Source organism: Ictidomys tridecemlineatus, chromosome 2, assembly GCF_052094955.1.
Source record: "Ictidomys tridecemlineatus isolate mIctTri1 chromosome 2, mIctTri1.hap1, whole genome shotgun sequence".
NCBI lineage: Eukaryota > Metazoa > Chordata > Mammalia > Rodentia > Sciuridae > Ictidomys > Ictidomys tridecemlineatus.
In genome coordinates, this window is record NC_135478.1 from 159,490,571 (window position 1) to 159,506,823 (window position 16,253).

Consider the following 16,253-nt stretch of genomic DNA (forward strand, 5'->3'; position numbering starts at 1 on the left):
TTATTTCCCCAGCAAAAAGTGCTGGGTTTTGTTGGTTGGTTTTGACATAGATACTGTCCCTCCTCCATGGGTCCTTGGTTGAGTCTTCGGCGCTCACACTCCATTTTAATGCGTCTCCAAAGGTTCTATTTAAGGAAGGGAACTTTCAAATAGAAATTGAGAACCGCAGCACGTTTCCTATTAGGCAAAACGGCTGCAGGAAACTTCTTTTGGTCACTAGCTCTGGCCGCTACCAGATTCACAAATGAATTTCGTCACCATTCAGTTCCCGGTTCTTTCCCCTTGGCCTCCTACTTCCCCTGTAGGACCAGGGCTTCCAAAGAGACCCTTCAGTCCTTCAAGTCCTATAGGAGAGTCAGGGAAAGTGACTTCAGAAATGCAGTTCTCACTTAACGTCCTAGTTATTGTCCTTGTAACTCGAGCTCTCTCACCACTCGCCCCCAACTCCGGGCTCTGTCTGTTTAAAAGCTGGAGAGGAAGTGAAAGCGTCAAGTACAGTAAGTGACACCCTCCGCCTCCATGTATACATAACAAAAGCTCAGGAAACAAGCAAGTCCTTCGGATATCCAAACCACCCTATCCCCTCGCAGTTCCTCCCCACCCCCACAGTGGACTTGAAGTGCCTTTTCCCAATGTACACGTAGGGACAAATGTTATTTTTATGTATTTCCTTACCCAGATTGCAATATAGTTCTCCCTCCCAGTATTACAACCTCTCCTAATAAACAATTCCTCGATTTTATACCCAGATGTTTTCCTCAAAGATTCTTTATTTTTTCTGTCCCATGAGCTTATTTTAGTTAGAATGGGTCTTTAAAAAATAATGGTTCGATAAGCAATTGGTGAAGGTTAGTGTTGAAAAACGAGAATAGAACTTGGGCCAAAAGCTTGGTGGGAATGAGGCTAGACTGCGAGGTGGGATCCTTGTCAGGTCAAGAGTAGAAGGGTTGGAGATCTTGGAGAGGAGTGCGAGGAGGAAGCAGGGGCTTTGTGAATCGCTTTTCTGAGTATATACCTGAACCTCAACAATAATGTTTAAGGAAATCAGCCCAACAGTGGACCAAACACACCAGTATTGAGAACTGGCGATTCGGTACACATGGTTTCAGTATCCCCAGGCGCCTTAACAATAAGCAGCGAGTTAGGAAGGAAGTCGATTTTCTCCATGGCTTTTCCAGGGTGCGGACCCTGCGCCTGCGGACAGAGAACTCGTTTGGGCAGAGGGGCACAAGAGACCCGCGGGAAGGGGCAGCAAGTCTCCTGATTGACAGCCCGAAATCTGATCTTGTGAAAGAGACGTGGAGCCAATGGGAGGCAGCGATCCATCAGTTTGGATTGGAGGCCCCTGGAGGAGAAGTAGAGGAAAAACCACCGAATTGAGCTCTGTCAGAGTCGCTTTCGGCTTGCAAAGGGAAGTGCTGGGCAATAATTAATGTTTTTATTAAATTTGGAGGGAATTTTTTGCAGCCGTTCGCCCAGCGGTGGCCTTCAGGTGGGTCTTTCCAACAACTTTTTATGTCTCTCCAGATAATTGCATGGTTGTGGGTTGCAAAAACTATCCTTATGAAAGAGGTGTCTCCGTCTCTTTAGTCCCGTTAGGTGCAAAGCAAGTCTCGCTGATCGCCATTGCTAGTTTTGCACACGTTTGCGAATCAGAGCTGCCCGGGGTACACCGACCGCGCAGGGAAACATCGAGAGTGTAAATAAATACATCGCCTCTTGTTCGGATTTTTGCTACTACCGAAAATATGTAAATTGTGAACTCTCTGGGCTCTCTTTGGATCCAGGTGAAGGAGGCGGTGTAGGGGAGGGTTATTTTTGTGAATGGGACTGTCGGAGGGTAATTAGCTATGCAAATTCAAAAGCTTCATTCATGATTTTTTTTTTAAAGCCTAAAAGCCATCTTGTTCCCCTCTAGGTTGATAGAAGTCCAGATCCCGAGGAAATCTCCAGCTAAATGCTCAAAATATAAAATACTGGGCTAATATTTGCGAAGAGCAGCAGAATGGATGGATTTTATGACCAGCAAGTGCCTTACATGGTCACCAATGTGAGTGATCAGTTCGAAAGTTGCTGTTTATAAACTTGACTCCGACGGGGGGTGGGGAGAGAGAATGAGAAGGGAGGGGGCAGGGGGTTGGGATTGCAGATACTTTATCTGCTTTGTTGCCACTGTAGGGCGACTGTGCTTCTAGAAGCCCAATCTTCAAAATGAGCTTACCTTTCAGTGATTTGGATAAGGCATATTTTTATTTTTAAGACTCCTTTTTCTGATTAAAGTGCCCAAGATGAGTGGAAGAGGAGATGGAGGGCAGCAGCAGCTGCTGCACTCAAAGTTTGTGGCTGGGTTTGTCTGCCACATTGAAAAGAATGAAGTTGAGACAAATGCTGACACTTTTTGTTTACATGGGTTTTTGTTTTTTTGTTATTTTTTTTCTCATTTTTTTTCTCTCTTTTCACTTCTCCACTCTTTTTGCTTTTTGGGGGGAGGGACTATGTGAGAGAGAGGATATAATTCACTGTATTTTAATCTAGTATTGATCCAGCCTAGAAACAATGTTAAGTGTTATAATTTAATGTTCGATGCTGAGATACCCAGAATATGTATGACTGATAAACAGTGTTAGGATCGTCGGTGGGAAGCAACTCTCCATGCCTATTGAATCCTCAGCATAAGCTTTCACTGTCAAATGAAGGCAGAAACTGAATGTTAGAATTGATCCTGTGAACTTTTATTTTTTTCTATTCAAAGAGAGGATCCAGTAGACTTATGTTATATATGCATGTATTTTTTTGTGTGTGACATTTGAGGTTTACATTCTTTTAAAGGATTTTATCTTTCCCTTTGTAGAGTCAGCGTGGGAGAAATTGTAACGAGAAACCAACAAATGTCAGGAAAAGAAAATTCATTAACAGAGATCTGGCTCATGATTCAGAAGGTGAGGTTTGATTTTGAGCTGAATCCTCCCTCTTTACCTACACTCCACTCTCATAAACAAGGGGAGCACTTCATTCTTACCTTAAAAATAATAAACTTTGAAATTACTGAATTTAACTAAGACCTTACTTGGAACAGTTTACATTATATGATGGTTTGCCCAGGGAAATATTTTATGGTCCTGTCACAAACTAGTAAAATAAGGAAACAAAAACTTAACAATGACATTTTTCTTTTAATCATTGTTTTGTGTTTGCTTTTGACCATATGACATATAACTAATTCTATATTCTAAGATAACAGTTTAAATATATCCAACACAGTAGGAAAAAGTAAACAGTTATAATACTGCTTATGTTTTTCTTTCAGCTTTATTTTAAGTTAAACAATAAAAAGATTGTTTGATTTCCCATCTACTTTAAACTAAACTAATACACCATTATCAAAAATCTTCATGGGTGAGTTTGATGACTACATTGTGAAGTCATCACATCTTGTTAATAGGCCTTAAAGTGTTCACTGAATCATACTTAAGGCCTAATTAATAATTACAATACTATTTAGGAAATTAGGTTGCAGATTCTTTTTATGAACTGTTGGTAGGAGGTCAATGTATTATAAATTATTTCAGCCATATGTGTGCATTCATATTGAACTGAAGATACTTAGATTTATTTAACAGAGTACAGACTGCAACTTAATTAGGTATTAAGTTGAATTCTGAAACTTCCTCAAATCTTCATACTTATTGAATATCCCTTTCTCTCCCCAATATGACAGGATATGCAGTTTTAAACTTGATAATAAACTGGTTCCAGGGGATTATCAGTCTCTGACTTTTATAAACCTGTTAATGTAGAAATTTTTCTTTAAAAACTAGTATATAAAGTTGTACCTTTTAATTTTGAGGCATTAAACCTGTAAACAGTACTTTGAGAGTTACCACAAGTTATGGTAATATCTTGTATATAAGATTCAGAAGACAGACAAAAAATGCCAGTCTTTCCAATCTTTTCCCTACTCCTGTTTTAGCCAGAGTTGAGTATATTTAAGGAAGGTTTTTGTGACTAGAACACCTTCACCTCAGTCTTTTTGTGAATTCTAACGTGATTTTTGGTTTCGCTGAGCTACTTACTTATTAAGCTATTTGTTAAATAAAACGGGGGGGGGGAGGGAGGGAGGGAGAGGAGATTGACTATTATTTAGTAGATTAAAGAATTTCTTAAAGTGTTGTTTAATAGGCATCAAAAGTAGGCAGGGTGATTGAGATAGTTAAGCTAAATAAATCCTATTTTCTTCTATCTATTCCTTTTCCCTAAATTAAATTCATATTTAATGCCAATTTCATGACAAACATTTTTATTTAATGAAGTCTAAAGATTTGCAAATCTTATTTTTATGTCTTTGACTTGTTTTTTTAGAACTCTTTCAAGATCTAAGTCAATTACAGGAAACATGGCTTGCAGAAGGTAAGGCAAAAAAAAAAAATTGCTTAAAAGGGGAGAAAAGCAACTCTAGAAGGGGGAAAAAAAGTCCTGAACTTGCTGTCTTAATGTTCAGCCCAATTAATTGAGCTCTAAAAGAGCCACCTCATGTGTCATGCATACATTAGAGCCTCTGATGAGTTTGTCTTTGGGGACTCTGGGGCTGCACTACCCAGTGTCATCACAAATTACCAGGAGAAATTGCTTCCAGCTCACAATCACATCTGCTTTTGGCAAGAACTAATGCACCAAGACTTCAAGTTCTAAGCCTCTGTTCAGATTTTAATTGCAATTGATCAGGTTTATATTATTGTACCTCGAGAGACCTCCTAGAGCCAGAACCCGGCTGGCTTGCTGTTTCCTTTAGAGCAGCGCATATCATTATTTGGTGTTCTGGTGGAGGACTTTTCTGATGGCAGAAATTAGTTTCTCTGGGTTCATCAGGACGGGATGCTTCAAGATTTAAGTGCAAGTGTCTTCTTTCCACCTTGCTCACAACACAGAACATTAGGTGTGTATCCAATACTTAGGAAATCTTGGGGTTTAAAATCAACCTTTGGGGGATATGAGATTTAAAAAATGTTTTGTGTGTATTACTGTGTATGTGATATTTATTGAAATTGACCTTTGCTATTTTGTCACTTTTATTAGGATTTACTTAATATTTAGCAAGGAAATATTTAAAGGCATTTTGGATTATTTTTTGATAAAGTTTAATGGTGTAATCTATTATATATTTATTGTGTGCAACTTTATTTAAAAAAACAATGAGGCATTGCATTAGAAGCTTTATATTTCTTCAGAAATGTCTGATATTGAGGGATTTTTGTTGGCAACTATGATTTGAAATTTTCTTTTTGGATTTGATATGATCAAGGTGAAATATTATTTTTATGATTTGTTTTGCGGGAAACAGAAAATTATAGATATTTAAGTGCTGAGTATAAACTGTGTTCTGTGTTCACATTCTATGGGAAATATGTCATTTTTGGAAAAGATTTTTAAGATGGTTAACCGGAAAGAGGGTCTCTGAATGGAACCCAAGTGCTCTTGTGGCTATTTTAAGGCAGACTGATGTGTTTCATCCGGTGGTCTTGTATGCAGTTGACCAAGTTGCTGTTAGCATGTAAAATAAGTTTCTTTGTTTTGCTGATATTCTAGTTTTCCAAAGAGCTTTTGCAGTCTTTATGAATCTTTTAAGTTAAATGGCTTTCCTAGTAGTCCTTTGAAAGAATGATTGTATTTGTATGTTAATGAAAGGTAAGTATTAATGAAAGTTTCTGTTATACTTAAAGGTCATTTTGCTTGTCCCTCTAAATGAAACTTATTGTAACATATTACTTATTATTGCAATGTAAGACATACATTCTAACATTACTTTTTATGAAAAATTTGCAGAGATTCTTGTGTTAACTTTCAGCTATTAGTTTTGAAAAGTTGAAGACTGAAAGGACATTATATTTATGAGGGAATTTATTCACTTTTCCAAAATAACTTAAAGTATTTCTTTTAATTGTTATGGAAGGTTTATTGGTTTTTAAGATGTTTAAATCTGATTGATTCCAAGTCAGTGCACTTGCTGGCAGATTTTGAATGTGCATAGCAACTCTGTTCCTGGAATTTTAAAATGTGGAACTGACAGATTCTTAGCATTTTATAATCAGTTTCAGTACATTTTTTTTTTTTTTTTACTTTTGACTTGTTTGTGTCTTGTAGCTCAGATAAGTGATTTGGATAATTTATTTGAACTTACTTTTAAAAACTGTACAAAATATTCTTATTCACGATTGTTAACATACTTATAAAACAAATCTGAAGATTTAGCTTATATTAAATAAATCTAGAAAATTACTAATTATTGGTTGGAACATAGATTTTTTTTCTTAGAAAAAACTCATAAGCTTAATTAAATTCAGGAATTACTCAGGTGTGCTACAATTTACAAACTGGATAAGATTGCATTTTAGAATAATTTAAACATTTTCAAAATAGTTTATATTAATTTATCAAGCCATGATGTAAGCAAAAAGTTGATAATGTAATTTTAAAAAAATCTAAAAGTGAAAAAAGTTTTTTTACTATTACTTTCTCTTCTTAGTAATTAAATATATTATTTTGCATTAATATTTTAACTATACTAACCCAGATCTTGAACAATATTAGCTAAGAAGAGATGGCCAAATTACCTTGGTTTATTTATAGCTAGATTTATCCATTTAATCTCTTTCTGGATATCCAGAAATTAACATTGCTCCACTGGCACACTACAAACGATTTATATATTTCTTTTCATAATGCTCCATAGCCAAGAAAATGACCATGAATTTTAAGGCATCTTGACCCTAAAAAAAAAAAAAATTGGCAACTAATCAAATTTTTCCCATGAGTTAGAATCCCACTGGGAAGTTAAACAGTCTAAAAATCTTATTAGACATGAGACTCAAGTTAGTTGTAATGTGTCATATGATTATCACATTTTTAAAAAATTATCAAAGTCCCTAAATCTTTGAGAAATAATATATATATAACATGCTTAATTTGTTTTTTTCTGTAAAAATTTTTATATATTAGACTAAGTGCAATACATGGATTAGTCATGAGTAAATTATTATGAATTATAAAATGTGTTTTATCTCTAAGAGGAAACTGAGAAAGGTAAGGCAGTTCTATTGAGGATTTTAATGCAACTAGTATTTTCGATTCAAAATATTCTTTCATTTACCCCTATATTTGATTCCAATGAATTGATGTAAAATATGTTTTTTTAAGGATATAATGTCATACTAATATCAATATCACTTTCTAAGCACTAGCAATGCAGTTTAAAATTTTAAAATATGTATATCACAAGTTAAAATATTCATCTTATTCTGAAGAAAATTAAAATGCTAGTGTTTTCAATGACCATAGCAGCAGTTAAAACAAAAACAAAAAAGAAAACTCAGAGAATATGCCTATTTTAAATTTTGCTACAGATGCTTCATGTTGTACTTTCACCATGTACAATCCTTTATTGATTCTTTCTCTTTTGAATTAGATTGATATGGACAGGAAGGCAATTTCGATTATTTGATCCCATGAAATAATGAGTTCAAATATCAATCCTATCAACATCATGGATAACTTCTTGTACTTAACCTATTTGGAGTGCTGTAGTGTCTAGTGTCCTAAAAAGTCCTACTTAAAATGGAACCTCTTGTGTATGTATGAGGGACAGAAATAGAAGGATGGAAAAACTGAGTGAAGAAAGGGTTATATTCTTCTAAACTGAAGTTTATCACAGCTTATCTACTAAAACAAATTTAAGAAAAATAATAAATTTCAGTAAATATCTGATGTAAATGCATAGCTGCTTTTGACCTATTCTGTGTGAGTCTAAGAGTCTTGAGGTTCCATTTCATCAGTAATATTGAGGAAGAAGTCAACAGGGGTTCACCGCTTTCCGAGTAAAATGTTTTTCAATGGTGTAGTAAGTCAAGTTTCATGCACTGTCATACTTTCAAAGTTTTGTTTCCAAGAACAACCTTTCTATTCCAAAGTTTATTATTACTTCATGAAAATAAGTTTTTTTTTTTCTTTTTCCTTGATGTGACTTTCCAGTAATTGTCAGGCTATCTTAAAAGTAGAAATGTCATTACTTTCCCCTCAGTTGCTTTTAAGACTGAAGCTAAATTTATATTCAAAGTCATTTTATGATGTTTCTTAGTTAAATAATATGTGCTATTTTTATTGTTTAAATATTCTACTTTTTAAAAACACGATATTAGATATGTGCTTTTTTTTTGCCTATGTTGCAAAGAAAAGAATTAAACTTTAAAAATGACATTATTTTATGTGATTCATACAAAACAGGAATCAAGAACTATGCATTAAAAACATTCATACAATTTCTTAGAAATTGATGTGGAGGTGTTGTTAGGGTGGCTGTCCCTCCTTTATTTGTTGTAACAGGATATACTATAATATAGAAAAGACTTCTCATTTAGACTTGATTTAAAGATAGCAGGTAGAATAAATTTATTTTACTTCTAAATGTTCATGGAAAATATGTAAATGGTTTTCATTTATGGGCTATTTACAAAAAGAAAGATTTCTTTTTCCTTTTTTTAAATAGAAAAGTTGTATTTGTTAACGGAGTGTAATTTTTCCAGGGGATCCTAATAAATGTTAATATTAATAAATGTTAATATTGCTGAGCTTTTCTAGTTCAGTTACAAGAAATTTGTAATTTCTTGCATTTCAGAGAAAAACTTTATTCCCTTTGATTTATGTACAATTTTGCAATAAAATGATAATAATAATACTGTCAGACTTCTGTGGCATTAGAGAAAATTTGGGGCTGCAAATAACTAGTTGGCTCTGAGCTTCAAGTTTTCAAGTCACTGCAGATCAATTTAGTTAGAAATTGAAGCTGATTTGAGGTTCAAGACAAGTAAAAAAAACTTACTCTTGTTTTTTCCAGAACATATATCAATAATATACTAAAGGTGTTTCGGTCATGTGGAAATGGTCTGCTTTTTTTGTTTGTTAAATATGTTTATATTTCTGCATTAATTAATGCTTTTACATTGGAACAATCATTTTAATGTTAAAACCGGATGTGGTATAAAACTAGGCTTAGTGAACTGATGATTATTTTGTTCCATGGCCTGAAGCAGCTTCAATTTAGGATTAAAAGGAATTCACAGCGCAAAGGTTGATTTTCTTGTTGTTTTACTTTTACTTAAAATAAAGTACAATTTCTTTGAAAAAATTTGTTTCTAACCCTTTGATTCAAAGTGAAATGCTACCAAGTTCAGCAATTATCTGCTATAGTTTTAGGTTAATCAACTTGAATAATAAGCCAGTAAAATAAGATATTTTTTGAATGGTTTTTCTTTTCCTTTCTTTTCTTCTTTCCTTCCTCTGATACTCCCTTCTTTTCCTCTTTCTTTTCTTCCTCAGTTTTGTACTTTGTGTTTCCCTGTAAAGCACGATAGGTTAAATATATGTGTGTATGTATAAAGTTGCCATTTATTTAAATGTGTTTCTTAATGGATCTGAGCTCTATTTGAGACAGAGCAATAAAATTGGTATGTTTATATTTCAAGTTCAAGTTTACTTGCTTTAGCTCTCTGGAAGGGTGTGACATGAAAAGCTTGTGGTTGGGCCACATGGCTCATGCTGGACTGTGTTTTTGTGAATGGAGGCAGAACTCCAGTCCTGCCTGCTTGTCTTGAGGAATTGCTGAGGAGATCAGCTGTCTCATTCACGGGCAGAAAGAATGACTCATACATCTTCCGCCTTGTTTGGCTCCAGGTCATTGTTACAGTGGATAGAACTGGTTTTAATTAAATATTAACCCCTTTTATACTTGACATTTGCTTTATTTGTAATTTTTCCGCTTTTTTTCCATAGCTTTAAAAGAAAACCCAACAGGCACCTAGTTTTATGAGAATATGGGGGAGGGGGGAGGGTTACTTACTTGCCTGTGACCTTGAAAAATTTTTAAATGCTAACTTTTTTTTTTAAGTAGTGAATATTATTTTATATAAGAGTTACAAATAGGCATAAAGTAAATGCAAGCTATATTCATAATTGTCCATCCTTAATGTAATGTTAGTTAGGGAGGATATTAAAGTTAAAATTGAGCATTGATGATTTTCTGACATTTAGGTAGTTATTAATATTTTTATGAAGTTCTCTCCCACAATCTGTATTATGATGTAGTAAAAAGAGAGAAAAATTAAAGAACAACTTTGGATAATAATCTGGGTAAAGCAAGTAGCTGAGAGTGCAGATATTACCCTTTTAAAGCCCAGACCCTGGACTTGATAGCAACTTGTCTTAATGTTAATGAACTGATAGAGCTGCTCCAGCTATTACCAATAAAATCTACATGCTTAATCTCCTTGAAAGCCTTTTATTGGTCTTTTGATATATATTTTTTCCTTTTCTCCTTTCTTCCTCTTTCCCTTTCTCTTTAATCACATAGTGCAGAGAAACATTTTTATTCCCCTAAGGTGATTCTTTCAAGTGTAGCTTATAATACTAGACAGCAGTGAAAAAAAAAATTTTTTTTCACCTTTAGGTTGGTCTGTATTGTTAATTTTCAACTTTGTAGTTGGAATGGCTTGTAACAAATTTCCAGGCAGCTGTAGTTTGCTCTTTCACAAAATTCTCGTGAATTAAAGAAAAAAGGAAATGTCTGATACCAGTGTGGCAATACTTTGTCATATTTTCCTTGCCCAGATCCAACTTGTGTTTTTAGTTAACTGCTTTCCTTTTACTCCAACTTGAAATTAGAGGTCTACTTAAGCCTTTGTCTATTTAAGTAGCATGCTGCTTCATTTGGTCTATTCAGTTTCTTAAGATTAGCTTCTGTGAAAATGTGAGTCATATGTTTTTTGTTAAAATTCTGTAATATGTTCAAGCCTAAGTGTGAAGTATTTATTCAGTATGTAAAGAAGTTAGAACAGAAATAGCAGTTCTTATTCTTACTCTTTTTACAAATTGTTAGTATGTAGCTATTTTTTGTGTATCTGTGAAGTGCAGCTACTGGATTCTTTTGCCCTTGTGCCTTGCCTTCTTCCCCCTACACGTGTCCCAATACATACCACACACCACATCAGGCATTTTGCTGCTGCTGCTCTTGCAATGATTGTGTATGGAGTTCTGACTTGGTCTTATGATACTAAGGGAAAAAAAAAAAAGAAATTAGCCTTCAGGACATTCATACCAGCATATTCAGTTACAAATATACTTTTGTTACTCACCAGCTATTTTTAACTATTCCTGTAAAGGGATATTACATTTTTATTAGATTCTTATAAACATGGATTTTTAAAAAGCACAGTAATTGCTGTGGTTGATAATTTTGCACCTCAGTTGTTACATCTATTTAGTTAAGTTAGAAGGAAAACCAAAGCATGTGACATCAGAGAAAAATGTGCAGGATTTGATTGTTTACTTGCTGTTATTGGTTGAGTATTTATTTAAAACCCTTGCTTTTTTTGGTGTGAAGACTTATTACAAAATATAGTACACTACACTCATAATTTATAAATCTATGAGACAAATCAAACTGCCAGTAATGTCAAAAATATGTTGTTAATAGCTAACACAATGCTATTGTACAAAATTTAGGGGTTTTTTTGTTTTGTTTTGTTTGTTTAAATAATTTTTTTTTGTCTCCACTAGAATTCATTAGAAATTAAGACATGAGTAACTGGGCATGTAATGAATGATTGTAGTACTTTTCGATTGTGATTTGAAGGAAGAGAGTAGATAGTGGAGGACTGAAAATAAAAAAGTGTGTATCTGGCATCGGGTAGAGACTTTTATATAATTCTAACAAAAACCTGTATGTTATTGCTCTATACTGATGAGTAAAATGACATTTAAAGAGGCTAAATAACTTACCTAAAGTTACATAGTTAGCAAGTCATAGAGCTGTGAGTTGAAGTTTGCCTGACTTTCAAGCTATTACATAATAATAATAGATACTGGTGGAAAGTGAAGAGAAAACTTTCCCTTTCAACTAGTATAGGCTAATCAAATAGGCATCAGTAGAAACTTGCAGAAGTTCTTAATTTGTTTGGTTTTGTTTGGTGGTAGGGGATGGTGTGACTTTAATAAGGTAAAGTATTGGTGTGTAAGAGTTTTTGGGAAAACAATTGAAATGTCAAATCATATATACTTCACAAATGGGCGAGCCTCATTAGACTGTGATATTCTTAATAATATAAATAGATTTATTCAGACAAATATTTATTTAAAGAGAATACTATTAGATAGGCTGAGAAAAACAAACTTTAAAAAGAATACCAGTTTACAAACTGAGAAAAACAAACTTTAATTCTATGAATGGTAGATTTTTTTTATATAGGATATTTAATATGAAATTCCACTTTGTACAGATTTGTCTTAACCCATTCAATTATTAGCCTGAGACATTTTTAGCAGAGACTGATTATTTATTTTAATTAGCATTCTCATCCAGAATAAGCTCATTCTAAAAAAATTAATTGATGTCTGTTTTAATATGATTTAATGAGATAAAAAAGTTTCAGTATTGTATAAGACTATATCAGCTAATCAGATCCTCGCTAAAGTTAATTAGTATGATACTTTATTATGTGTTTACCAAATTAAAAGTAACCTAACTTCTGTTTGTGTAGTTTCTGTATGTGAGAGTCTGTATATTTGTGCAAACTCATTTTAGTAATATTCTGTCAGTTTGGAATAGGTTATTTCTATGCCTAAATCAATTGTGATAAAAACAATTTAGTAGTGAAAAATTTGTTTTGATTGTTGCCAAATGCATTAAGTCCTTGCTATTCAGTATTTTTTCTTTACTTGAAATAGGAAAGTCATTTGACATTAGAACTGAAGAAACAGTGATATTCTTTTTATTAATGCTGCATAGATGCCAGGAAAATATTTTGCATGAAAAGATGGCATTTGTTTTATTATTTTTAATTATTATTATGACTAATCATCAAAATATATTACTTTTGTTAAATGTGACTCAAATTAATGATTTTTCATTCATTTTTAAAACTTAATAGCAACCTCTTGTCAAATTTAGGGCAAACATTTTGAGGTACTGGAGATTGAACCAGTGGTGGTCTACTGCTGAGTTACATCTCCAGCCCTTTTCTAAAAATTTTAATTTCATTTAATTTATTTATTTATTTATTTATTTATTTTGTTTTGAGACAGTCTCTCACTTATTTGGCCAGGTGGGCCTCAAACTTATGATTTTCCTACCTCAGCCTCTGGTGTTCCTGGGTTTACAGGCGTGTGCCACTGAGCCATTTTTAATTATGCCAGTCTAATTTGTAAGAGATGGAACATATCAAAAGCAGTAGTTTGTACACATGCAGAGGGATGTGTGTGATACCTGTGTATGATTTAAAAGAATCGTGTGGCTCATTTTGATGGGCAGCTTAAGCACTGGCCGTGGGTGAACTGAAATATTTTTTGCTCCACTCTTGCAAAATGAAACCCTGCAGGAAATAGAAATCCTAGAGCTTCTTTTATTTTTATTTTTTGTCTCTTTTATTTCCATCTGGTAGGGTGAAATTCCGAGGGACTACACCTGCCACTGTCATATTTCTGACATATTTATATTTCCTCGTTGACATCAATGATCCCTTCTGTTTCTCCTACTAAGTAGCGCTGTCAATACCATTTTAAATAGGAGCTTATTGGCAAATAATAATAGGTTTGATCTCAGCCTAAAAAGACCGTGTTTGACAGATCTGAGTTGACATTCCTTATGCCTTGGCAGTTTTTCTCTTAATTTTTTTTTTTTTCCTTCTTCCACAGCTCAGGTACCTGACAATGATGAGCAGTTTGTGCCAGACTATCAGGCTGAAAGTTGTAAGTATAGTATGACTCATCTCTTGTATGTTTCATTCTTTCATTCTTTCTTTTGGGGTTGGTTTGCGCTTCTAGTATCTGGTCTTATGTTATACCAGTGTCTTTTTAAGCTTACAGTCAAGGTGATTTTATTTGTCAGGTTGTGACATCAGCAGAATCAATGCATGATCTGAGCAAAACTTCTTCGGCCGGCGAGGACAACTGATTTGTTTAAATGTTCTGTTCTTCATATTTTGTACTTGTCTTTGGAGAGGAAACAAAGAGTGTGATCCATGAATGTGCAAGTGTTTACTTCCATTTGGCCAATATGTTCACCAGGAAAAGTCTGGATGCTGAGGGGAGGCAGTTGGAGTTAAAATCCATATGAGATTAGTTATTGTATAGCTTACAAAAGATTCTGGACCAAACATTCATTACATTCATAAATTGTCACCTGCTTTGATTTAATTTTTAGTCTGAAATTTTCTGCTTCCTGTTTGCAGGTACACAAATGGAAGCAGCCATTGGTTTCTTTCAGGGTCCTTTCAGGGTTCCTTTTCCTGAACCTTACTCCAGGGCCCAACTGTCAGAGAAAGCATGAGGAGTGATTCATGGGGTGCTTGCCCTCCCTTAATTGCAGAGTGAGCATTTTGCCTGTACTAACATAGTTGCCTTAGGGTTTACTGCTAAAATTTATGCTTTGCCAGTCTACCAACTAACTGAACCTATTGACCTTAGAAGCAAGTTTTACAGTAGTTTTCCCTTTTCTGTGAGGGGATATGATCCAATATATTCTGTGGCTGCCTGAAACTACGGATAGAACTGAACCGTGTACTGTGGTGTTTTTGTTTCTATGTGTACATACCTATGATAAAGCTTAATTTATAAATTAGGCACAAGTAAGAAATTTGGAAAAATAAAATAGACTAATTAAAAGAATATATTAGAGAGAAAGGTATTTTTAAGTTATACATTATTTCTGGAATTTTCTATTTAATATTTTTGAACTGTGGTGGATAGTAGATAAATAAAACTGTAGAAAGTGAAACTATGTATAAGGGAATGACTGTAAATGCCATCTTGATTGTGAAACTGGCCTAATGCATTTTTATTCTGTCCATGCCATTTAGAGCTATAACTTGTTTTATTTTTTGAGATCATATTAGCTGAAGCAATGTCAACAGTAATATTAGAATACCTTACAATCAAACTCATTTTTATACCTTAGTATCACAAACACATTACTTCAAGTAACAGATATTTGTTGGAAATGTTTTCAAATTTTATGTTTATTATCCTAAATTTCCCAGGCATAGAGGGTTGTGGGAAACTTCTTTTGGATTTTCTTCCATTTGCCTATTTTGGGTAAGCTTGATCAAAAAGCATATTATGATAAAATACATATAACAAAAGATCGATCATTTTAACCTTTTTTAAAAGTGTACAATTCAGGACCATTAAGTACATTCACATTGTGCTTCCATCACCAATATTCATTTCCCTGACTTTTCCATTAGCCCAAAGAGAAATTTTACTCATAGAACAATTACCTCCCATTCTTCTATCTCTCCAGCCCCTGGTAACCATTGTTCTATCAGCTTTATTTTTGATATGAGAAGAGAATTTTGCATTCAGTTTGATCTGAATGCAGGTATTTGTCCTATGCTTTCAAGAAACATATTCAGCAATGATATAGACCCGAATGAGAGACCCTTCAAAACATGTGCAGAAGGCTGATGGCCAAGGACAACAGCCAAGCAAGGTATCCCCTTACTGATGAAAGTGCGGGAAGGCAACGGTTATTATTTCTAACATTTTGCTTTCCGTGGGGAGCTTGAATTCTTCTCTCTAAAAGCTAAATCTGTCATCTGAGTCAAGGAATTAATCTCATTGAATCATTTCACATTTGAAGAAATTGGTAACAATTCCCATACAATACCAAATGTCAGGGTAAAATAAACTACCTAGAGCTAATTTTTTACTCCTTTTCTTGTTTGACCTATTTTCAGCTTTTCTCATTCGTGAGCATTTTGTTCCCTTGAACTCTTCTCTTGGTCAAAGTAGTGTGATATATATATATTTTTCTTTCTCTTTTTCCTCCTTTGATCACTCTTCATTTCTTATATCTTTCTTCTCTCTTCTTTGTGCATCTCGTCTTTCCCTGGGGTTCTGTCCCCAAACATTTTCTCTTCTACTGTATCACAGTGCTGTCCCATGGAATGTTTGCTGTTGATGGAAATTACATCTGTGCCACTGACTGTACAGTAGCTGCTAACCACATTGGCCATTGAGCACATGCAATGTGGCTAATGGAACCAAAGAACTCAAGTTTTAATCTTAGCTAACTTTGATTAATTTTAGATGTGTGGCTTATTGGTTACTCTCCTGGTCAGTATAGTCCCCCAAAATGATGTCTGCCACATTGTTATTTCCAGCCTGGGACTCCCTTCTTCAGCTACTGGACATCCTCACCTCATCTACCACTA

At 34.1% G+C, this 16,253-nt stretch overlaps 1 protein-coding gene across 4 annotated transcripts in view; it reads left to right on the forward strand.

The window, feature by feature from the left end:
- The first annotated feature begins 1,114 nt into the window (after positions 1-1,114).
- Positions 1,115-16,253, forward strand: part of Etv1 (ETS variant transcription factor 1) — a 90,147-nt gene continuing 75,008 nt past the window's right edge. The window contains exons 1-6 of one of the 4 annotated variants that reach the window (XM_005328762.4): positions 1,117-1,492; positions 1,591-1,787; positions 1,919-2,050; positions 2,852-2,939; positions 4,360-4,407; positions 13,735-13,788. In XM_005328762.4, coding sequence (XP_005328819.1) covers positions 2,006-2,050; positions 2,852-2,939; positions 4,360-4,407; positions 13,735-13,788 — 235 coding nt within the window. In that variant the 5' untranslated portion in view covers positions 1,117-1,492; positions 1,591-1,787; positions 1,919-2,005. Of the gene's footprint in view, positions 1,493-1,590; positions 1,788-1,918; positions 2,051-2,173; positions 2,376-2,851; positions 2,940-4,359; positions 4,408-4,728; positions 4,934-13,734; positions 13,789-16,253 lie in introns of those variants that run through there. The other 3 variants (XM_078040047.1, XM_040291714.2, XM_005328766.3) reach the window with 3 other exon arrangements.